The sequence below is a fragment of the Drosophila novamexicana genome, unplaced genomic scaffold (genome assembly GCF_003285875.2).
Source record: "Drosophila novamexicana strain 15010-1031.04,08,12 unplaced genomic scaffold, DnovRS2.1 tig00000193-arrow-pilon, whole genome shotgun sequence".
NCBI lineage: Eukaryota > Metazoa > Arthropoda > Insecta > Diptera > Drosophilidae > Drosophila > Drosophila novamexicana.
In genome coordinates this window covers 7986973-7997642 of record NW_020824787.1, presented here as the reverse complement: position 1 = coordinate 7997642, position 10670 = coordinate 7986973, and the positions used below count along the sequence as shown (strand labels likewise).

At 38.2% G+C, this 10670-nt stretch overlaps 1 protein-coding gene across 1 annotated transcript; it reads left to right on the top strand.

Moving 5' to 3' along the window:
* The first annotated feature begins 6896 nt into the window (after positions 1 to 6896).
* Positions 6897 to 8876, top strand: LOC115758561 (probable cytochrome P450 28a5). The gene is made up of 6 exons (XM_030699269.1): positions 6897 to 7084; positions 7145 to 7391; positions 7514 to 7618; positions 7681 to 8230; positions 8292 to 8558; positions 8631 to 8876. The coding sequence occupies exons 1-6, from the start codon at positions 6897 to 6899 to the stop codon at positions 8795 to 8797; spliced, it is 1524 nt and encodes a 507-aa protein (XP_030555129.1). The 3' UTR covers positions 8798 to 8876.
* The last annotated feature ends 1794 nt before the right edge of the window (positions 8877 to 10670 follow it).

Here is a 10670-nt window from a genome sequence, read left to right as displayed (position 1 = left end):
AAAAAGCCAAACTTCGTGAAAATCGGATGAGATTTGGCCGAGATATGGGGGTGGTAAATTTTGACCTATGTCTATATACGAATCTTGGGGTAAGATTTGGACATGAATTTCGACTAAAAAATCGGTGTCGAGATTTGAATTCCAGATTAATCTAGAGGGAAAACCATTAAGAAAAAGCCAAACTTCGTGAAAATCGGATGAGATTTGGGCGAGATATGGGGGTGGTAAATTTTGACCTATGTCTATATACGAATCTTGGGGTAAGATTTGGACATGAATTTCGACTAAAAATTGGTGTTCAGATTTGAATGCCAGATTAATCTAGAGGGAAAACCATGAAGAAAAATCCAAACTTTGTGGAAATCGGATGAGATTTGGCCGAGATATGGGGGTGGTAAATTTTGACCTATGTCTATACGAATCTTGGGGTAAGATTTGGACTTGAATTTCGACCAAAAAATCGGTGTCGAGATTTGAATGCCAGATTAATCTAGAGGGAAAACCATTAAGAAAATGCCAAACTTCGTGCAAATCGGATGAGATTTGGCCGAGATATGGGGGTGGTAAATTTTGACCTATGTCTATATACGAATCTTGGGGTAAGATTTGGACATGAATTTCGACTAAAAAATCGGTGTCCAGATTTGAATGCCAGATTAATCTAGAGCGAAAACCATAAAGAAAAATCCAAACTTCATGAAAATCGGATGAGATTTGGCCGAGATATGGGGGTGTTAATTTTTGACCCATGTCTAGATACGAATCTTGGGGGAAGATTTGGACATGAATTTCGACCAAAAATCGGTGTCGAGATTTGAATGCCAGATTAATCTAGAGGAAAAACCATGAAGAAAAATCCAAACTTCGGGAAAATCGGATGCGATTTGGCCGAGATAGGGGGGTGGTAAATTTTGACCCATGTCTATATACGAATCTTGGGGTAAGATTTGGACATGCATTTCGAATAAATAATCGGTGTTCAGATTTAAATGCCAGATTAATCTAGAGGGAAAACCATGAAGAAAAAATGCCCAAAAAACAGGATATCGATATTTTTATCGATTATTTAGAAACGGAGTAAGTTATCGACTATCGGAAGCAAACTCGATCTGCGCGGGAGCTAGGAGCATTTACATCTAAAATTTCAAGTCTCTAGCTTTTATAGGTTCTGAGATCCATGCGTTCATACATACGGACGGACGGACGGACGGACCGCCAGACAGACGGACATGGCTAGATCGACTCAGCTATTGATGCTGATCAAGAATATATATATTTTATAGGGTTGGAGTTACTTCCTTATGCCTGTTACATACATTTGGCTTTCGCACAAATACAATATACCCTCATACCCATTTTTAATGGGTTCAGGGTATAAAAAGCAACAAATTATTTTAAGCATTACTTTAGATTATGAGAACCAAATAGAGAGGCGAAGCCTATTTAATACGGAGAGCAAGCGAGTGAGAGCTTGTGCAGAAAATCTTGTATATATAGTCACAGAAGTCAAAATATTAAAATAGATACTATATATCTAAATCATTCTTTGTATAATATACAAAATATGCTTATATAGGGGATTAATAAATAAAGCAAATTCTTTGTATAATTTGTGCCAGCTTCAGACTCAAAAATTGTAAAGAAAATCACATATTTTCTGGATTCAATATAAAACTACATTTAAAACAACAGGTAAATTAATCCGGGTGCTAAATAGGTTCTTAAACAGTATCCCAGCACTTAAATTGTGCAAGTAAAGGCTCTAACTTAAGCAATGCAATTTGCTAAGTTTATTAGGCCAAATATTTTTTCAACTCAAAGCCAAATTCTATATTCTTCCCGGTCTAATAACTTCATCATCTGAGCGCCCCTCGGACTGTACGTAACCTAATTCAGAGCGCAACAACTTTGTCTTCAATGTGGAGACAGCTTCGAGTTATCGCACATTTTCATGGCTGCCAACGCACAAATTGTCGTCATAAATGTTAATTAAATTAAAATGCTAATAGGCGTGAAATATGATAACACACACACACACACTCACACAGTGAGAGAGAGAGACACTAGCAGGTGGGCTACAATGCCAAAGACAGGTGGCAAGGACAGAAAAAGTGTAACAGCTGCCATTGTCTGACTGTCAGCCCCGCCCACTATTGAAAAGGGCCGCCCAATGTTGCCGCTCGCTTGATTTTCAGAATAATACTCGTAATAATTAAAATGAAAATTAGAAATGGGCAGAAAAAACTTGCGCGCTGTTAGCAAAAGCTGCTGCCAACTGCAAAGCAAATAGTCAAAGGGGCTGAGCGACAATGTGAGGGGAAGGGAGGGGGCGGGGCGAGGCTGTTGGTTAGGGATAGGTGGAAAAGATGACTCGCAGCTTGAGATTGGAATTTGCCTTTTGGCGGCATCCAATTAAAAGGGATAAGACCTGAGACGGTGCCCAGAAAGGTGTGAACATTTAAGGCCCGTAGATGGGGTAGCCATAATTGCTAATTGCTGTGATTATGAGCAAGCGGGACAGGAGGGGGAAAGGGTGAGTGGAATCGATGAGTTAAAAATACTTCACGTATTATATAGAGGGATGTTCTGTTCACTTGAAGATTTATTATCTGCGCTAGAGAAGCTTTTTTTAAACTAAAAATAATTGAAACCGGTTTCCGATGATGAAAACATATAAAGGCTTCTAATTAAATGTTTTTATAATTAATCGTTAATTATTTACAGTTAGCAATAATGAATAATAATATATTAAGGGACTGTCCTAAACCTTAAGTTAAAGCTTGTGGCATAGAAATAACGATTTACTAGCGTCCAACAAGAAATTTATTAATTCATGTTTTATATAAAATAAACAAATAATTAAAATAATACAAATAAAATAAATATAAAGAAAAATAAAATACATATAAAATGAATCAATTAATAATTAATATATTTATAATAATTGATTTATAGTCTGAGATTGTCTGCCTCAATTGTTTATTTTTTTGAGCTTAACTATTTCATAAGTAACAAGTAAGAGGTTCTAGTCGGGAGCTCCCGACTAGGGGATACCCTGAACCCTCTTCTTCCAACATCAAATATATATATATATTATATATATATATTTATATATATATATATCCTAATATATATTGCACTACGATTAGAAACAATTTACATTATATTTCTGCCACATGCTTTATTCATCGAGTGGCTAGCCTTCGATTTGTATGCTTGCAGAATAGATGCCAGGTTTAATGCTCAGCAAATACAAACACACCTGGCGTACTTGACTCGGCTGCAAAGCCGAGCCAAACACCTGGGGCCTCATTTCGGATAAGTTGCTCTCACAACACCTGTCTCAGTCTCTGTCTCTGTCTTAATACCTATAGATGAGTGCTTATGTGGCCCGTCTGTTAAATACGAGTGTCATTCGCCACACTGACAAGCAGCTTTGCCGGGACACGTAGCCCGACTTGACTGTGTAGCCCAGTTCGAAGTGGACCGCCCCATTAAGATGATGAAATGTCCCCTGATGATGCCCTGAAGCAGTAGCAGGACATCAACCCCACACTTCAAAGAAACTTGTTGCCTATTAATTGATATTAATATTTCACTATGTGTTCTTTGTGTTCTTGTAGCAGTTGCTAATGCCGTCTGTTTGGCAACACGAAAACTTGATAATGCTTAATTTGCTGTTTAATTATGCATGGAATATTTTTGTGGCCGCACTTCTTTCTAATTACTCTTGTTTGTTATCGGGCACTGCAGGAGCCGGCTTTAAAGCGGCTTAACCCAGCTCATTTCCAGGGGCCTCGCATAATTTTTCAGGCACACAGCATGACAATTTAGCATAGGCAACATCTTAATTTGGGCTGCATTCCAGTCCTGCTCATAGATACATATTAACTGTTACATATGTATGAATTTATGTGTCTCTGTCTGTGTGTGTGTGTTTATGGGTAGGTTACAAATGGACGAGCTGCGTGTTACGGCAAATGTCATGGCAGCCAAACACGTTCCAAACACATAAAAAGCATTTGCTACTATTTGTTTCTTTCCTTATTTGTTTGTGTGTTTTTTTTCCTGACCAAACTAAGTGAGCTGCCTCATAAATTGCGATCTTTCCTTTTAAGGGTTCGGAGCTGTGTATTCGCTTTCAATGTGTGGAAAGGTATTGTTGCGGACTAGTTGTATACGCCAGGGCTTAACTAATGTAAATTTAAGCTGGAACTAGGCAACAATTTCTTAACTGACCCAACAAAGTCCATTTGAAATTTGAAGTCTCTCTTAAATTAGTTTACAAATCTTTTGATCTCGTTCAAAAGACAATAAATAAACAATTTTTATTGACATTCAGCATCTGCTGCTCAGCTAAAATGAAACTTGTTTGTTTACTTTCTATATGAAGCATAAATTAATTAGTTCATATAAACTTAAAGGACTCTTCCAGTGCCTTAGAAAGACTATAACAAGAAAGGAATAAGTTACATATTACCCTAGTTTTTACACGCACGAGCAATTTACTTTCCGAATTTCTTTAAAAAGTTCATATTCACATCTTGAAATGCCGCATAATTCGCAAGGCCGCCGTCAGAACGACGCCGGGCAGCTGCATAAATCTACCCGGCTATAGAAAATACTCATTGTGCATGGTTCCTGGCGCTTAAAAGCCGTTTAATAAGCCTGACCACAACACATGACAAATGTGCCGCCCAAGTGCTGCATTGTGTGGCAACGCAGAGACCCCAAAAAAGCCAAAAAAAAAAGCTAAAGGAAGCCAGTCGATTGCGTCTGCCGCTGCATTGGCCATAAATATTATTGCTATTTTGCTATTGAAAGCTTGACATGGCACAGATATTTTGTCGCATAATTTTCAATAAATGGCTGTAAATAATGGACACTGTGCAAGAAGATAGACCAAACATCAAAGGGCTCTTTTTTTGGCGTCTTCAGTTGCTTTGTACAAATTCGCATTTCAAATATTCTATTTAGGTTGAATACATAAAATAAATAGGAGTTATAATAAATCGTTGACAACATTGTGCCTAATACTTAAGCAGTGACTTTTTCTGTATTCAAATAGCAACAATAACAGCGCAATGTTGGCAAAAGGAAAATATAAATAGATCACATCATTAAATTTTACGATTATGAATACATATGCTCGTATAAAAATGTATAAAAATACCTAATACATATAATTTTAAATATTTCATTAAATAACATAAATTATTATAATAATGAATAAACAAATACTTTACATGCGTGGAAAAGGTAGTGAAAAGTTATTTTATTGTTTTAACTTTATTGTTAAAATATATGACACTCCGAATTTATTTAAATAAGTAATAAAAACTTTAAAGCTTCGCATATTGTAAGAGTTAAATTATTCATATCATTACTATCATATCATACCATTAGCTACAAATTAATTTATGTTTACATTTAATTAACGCAACATTGATGGATGCTTATAACATTGTTATCGCATAATTTGTTTTTAGCTGGAACTTATTATATATTTTGTTTAACTTTTAATTGTTGTTGTCTATATTCTCTCTATGGATGAGAGCCCCACAAGCGTAACGCTCTATTGTCTATAGTCTATATTCCACACCCACCTGAATTATACTCTCATTCTCTCTCGCTCATCGCTCTCGTGTTTTTTTCAAGCGTCAATTAAGCGTTGCTTTGACTCAATTGAAAACTTGGAACAAGTAAATGCCCTATACAAACAATGAATGTACATACAGATACTATATTATATTATTAACAGTAATAATAATAATCATAACTCTAACAATGATTAATATTATATAAAATATATATATATATATATATATATATATATATATATATAATATATATAAATATTCATATCAATCATAATATATATACTATATTTAATATAATCATAAATTTTAAATTATTACATAATAATAAAAATAACTCTAATGCTGAATAGAAAATAATGCTCACAATATTTATAAGAATAATTAAAATTGATACTAATATTATTAAAATTCGAATAAGTATAATACTGAAAATAATAATCATAATAATATCATTATCATAATATTGATAATAATTATTTTAATTATTAAAAATTGATTAATAATAAATTAATATGCCAATAATTTATGCTGGGTATCTGCAAGTTGATCAAGTTCAAGTTTACACATAATTCATAGTATGCTAAACGAGTGCCTCTCGCAAACTTTTTTTTACTGACCAAAAACAAAGTTACATAAGTAAAAGTTCTCTAATGGTGAGTATCCGACTAGCCGCTACCCTGTGCCCAGCACATAAAGCCGCTTCTTTTAAAAAATCCACAAAATAGTGTGCTGCTTCTTCTCGCCTTATGGAAAATGTTGACGTGTATCTTAATGAAATATTTATATTGCAGCTAAATGTGCTCAAATACCAAAGCCTATGGCTGTGCCTCTAAGCATTTTGTATTTCTTTGATCTAGCTTCTTATCCATCTAATTTAAATATCGATAATTATCGAAAAATGGAGTGAGCTCTGTAGACTTTCAGTCTTCCGTCCAGTCGAGGGAACAGAAGCAAGAAATTTAAAATGGTAACCAAACGAATAGAGAACACAAAACGAATAGTGGTCAAAATAATTTCGGAAGAGTATTGTAAACAAATAATCGTGTGTGTGGCAAGTTGCCGCTGGGCGATGATAAGCTTTATCAACGTCTATAATATTTATATACTCAATGAAATGTACGTTTGATGCTTAAAAGATATATTCATACGGGGGCAATTGAGCAAATCTAATCAGAGAAATGCTCTCTGAAAGCTCGTGGCCCTGTCTGTTAGGGGCCTGGTACAAGTAGTCGAGGAATTGCCGAGCTACAGTCAGTTTTTAAGTGGTTATTCGAGCGACATCATCAACGCGTAATCATGCTTGAAATTACTTTGACCTTGCTGCTGCTGCTGGCGGTGCTCTTCTATATATTCATGACCTGGAATTTTGGATACTGGCGCAAGCGCAAGGTTCCGGGTCCGGCACCGCGTATCTTCATTGGCAATTATCCGCACATGTATAATATGAAGCGACATGCGATCTACGATCTCGATGAAATATATCGGTAAAGAGTCTGTCCATATGAAGCTAACATCAGATAATTCGATTTATTGCCCAACCAAAGGCAATACAAGCAGCAATACGATGCGGTCGGCATCTATGGGTCACGCAGTCCGCAGCTTCTGGTGATCAACCCGCAGCTGGCACGACGCGTCTTTGTATCGGATTTCAAGCACTTCCATGATAACGAAATATCCCAAATGGTGGATGAGAAGTCCGATTTTATATTTGCCAACAATCCGTTCGCCCTGGTCGGCGAGGAGTGGAAACAGCGGCGAGCGGACATTACGCCCGGATTGACCATGGGTCGAGTAAGTGATATAACGATATATATAATGGATTGCTTTTTACAACTAGTCGGACCGCTAGTTAAAATTCACCTGCACTTTGAAATGTTGCTTAACATTTTTTATTATTCACCTGGCATTTCTAGATCAAAACTGTCTACCCGGTGACCATAGAGGTGTGCCAAAAGTTGACCGAGTGGCTGCGCAAGCAAATCCGCCTGGCTGCACCAGGCGGCATCGAGGCCAAGGATGTGAGTATTAAGCGAAATAAAAGCGAGTATATCTAAGTGAAAATATTACGTTGCTTTGGCAGATGAGCCTGCGCTTCACCTCTGAAATGGTCACCGACTGCGTGCTTGGCCTGAAGGCCGAGAGCTTCACGGACAAGCCCACACCAATTTTGGCCTACATTAAGGAACTGTTCACTCAGCCCTGGACCTTCGTTGTGTACTTTGCGCTGGTCAACACTTTGCCGGCTCTGCGACATGTCTTCAAGCTGCGCTTTGTGTCGCGGCGCATTGAGAACTTCTTTGTGGACGTGATGCAGAGCGCAATAGACGCACGACGTGGCCAACAGGCTGCCGGCAAGCAGTTCGAGCGCGTCGACTTCCTCGACTATATACTGCAGTTGGGCAGCAAAAGGCATCTGAACACACGCCAATTGACCGCCAACACAATGACTTTTCTGCTGGATGGATTCGAGACGACGGCGACAGTCATAAGCCACATGCTGCTGCTGCTGGCACGGGATGAGCAGGTGCAGCAGCGTTTGCGGGATGAACTGGAGGCCCATCTCAATGCCAAGGGCGTCATTGATTTTGACAAGTTAAATGAGCTGCCCTTTCTGGATGCCTGTGTGCAGGGTGAGTTGCGAGCTTAAGCCAATTCGTATTTATGACTAAGACATTAGTGCTGCATTCGCAGAATCCATACGCATCTTTCCACCCGGCTTTATGTCCATCAAATTGTGCACTGAGCCGCTGGAGTTGACCAACAAGAATGGGGAGAATTTCATTGTGGAGCGCGGCACCACTGTGGTTGTGCCGCATTACTGTTTCATGCTGGACGAGGAATACTTCCCCAATCCCCAGGTTTTCCAGCCCGATCGTTTCATGCAGCCCGATGCCGCCAAAATGTATCGCGAGCAGGGTGTCTTCATGGGCTTCGGCGATGGCCCGCGCGTTTGCATAGGTGAGAAGTCCAGCCTAATATGAAACATACTTTACTTGTTCTCTACTCTTATTATATTTTTAATTATTCCAGGCATGCGTTTTGCCATGACACAGATCAAGGGCGCCATTGTCGAGGTGCTAACCAAGTTCAATGTTCGTGTCAATCCCAAGACCCGCACGGACAATCTTTATGATCCCGCAGCCTTTATAACCACTTTGAAGGGCGGCATTTGGCTGGACTTTGAGCCGCGTCAATGAAGCTTTAACTTATGATTTTATTGTTTTTCTCAGCGCCGATTCATACTCAATAATAAACACTTTCAATAACCCCTCCGCATATCAATTGGCAGTTCATTTTATATGCAAACTGGAGGCACACCTTTCATTCAATTGAGTGCAGTACGCGACTACAATGCAATAAACCTTAAATCTGTTATGCATTTGTGTTTATTAGAAGGCGAAGTAAGATTCAAAATTTGCATAGAGCAGATATATCTTGATCAGGCTGATATCTGCTTGTCAGACGGATGCAGATTCGTGGACTATCAATATTATTACTAAGCTATCAATAACTCCTCTCTTTTCATTAAAACGATAAATATCGCAGATCTGTCTAGATATCTTTTCGTATATATTTGAGAGCAGTTTTATAAAGTAGATTTTAAGCCCTGATGATCTAGAGGAAAAGCTTTTTCGTGATAAAACTAATTTCTCTTACCTTCTATTAAAAATTATGCTTCACAAATTCCATAAAAACATGTTTTTTACCCATTATCATAACTCATATAACTAATTTTTATCAGAAACTCAATTCAAACTTTGCCCAACCTGAGTCTAGCAGTTAGATTTAATAAAGTTAACCACAACCACACAGTTCACAATTAATTAAATACTCAAATGTACTCAAAGTTATTGTGAATGCGTCTGCATTACAATGTCTGTCGGGCCAAAATACAGTCAGACATGCAAATTGGACGACTCGTGAGATGCAAAACTAATTACATTTGGCAATTGCATGCGAAAATGTTTGCATCCGAGTATATGCAATAACCTCATGTCTGCCTGGCTGCGTCTTCAACTGAGCTTTTAAAGGTGCAAAAACAGTTTGTTTCTTTTTCGCATTTCATCAGCGAAAAGTTGCTCCTTGGCAGCAGCTGCCGTCAGTTAGATGTTGTCCCAAACGAGCCAAAGTATTGGCAAGTAAAAGTTGATTGAACTGAAAGGATGAGGCGTCAGCAGCAGCAGCAGCAGCTGAAGATTGCCATATATAGTTATATAGACGTAACAAGTGCCAGTTTATTACCCAGGCAGACAACGCAGACCCCGCGACAGCTCCACAAGTTGACGCTGCATAACTTTTGGGCGCCTCGTGCCTGGCAACGGGCAACGGGCAACGTCAACAACTAAAAATATAATATTATATGCATACAAATTTATGGTATTTATTTAGTAATTTATTCATGTCTGGCAACGCCTGGCACATGTTACACTTGTCAATGCGCCTCGCCTGACTGCACCGAGTTGTTTTGCCTGTCATTCAGAGCGTGGCAGTTGTTTAAATCATATTTCGGGCCCATCAATGGGCCCAAATTGTTGGCAGCTATGCAGACAGCTTTACATAGTCGTCGAACATAAGTCAAAGTCAAAAATGAAATACAACACAAAGGTGTGCGCTAATCGGGCATGCTTGACTAGGCTATATCGTGGCAATTCGGGGACTTTCCTTCATTCGAGCCAAACATATAAACAGATGCGTAGTGTACGCTGTCTGTGCTCCTTCTTTTCTTTATCCCAAACTATGAAAAATATGTTGTTAAATAACCTCGTTGTTTGTGGTCAACTCTTAATGAAATTCTCAGAGCTTCAACATGGCATTCAAGTTTATGTAAACAGACAAATCGAAGGCTTGAAAAGCGCGTTTTATACAATTTTGAGCGGAACGGGGGAGTTATCCAAAATAGGAATTATTCTGAATCAGTGAAAACTTAACGAGAGTCTATATGCCACATTAGGAGTATCTATATCTTAAAATCCCGGAGTTATCGAAATATGAAAATGGATATTTATCGATGCATTGTAAAAGAGGTAAGCTCGTCCAGCGCAGGATTGAAGATCTGTGTATACTTTACGA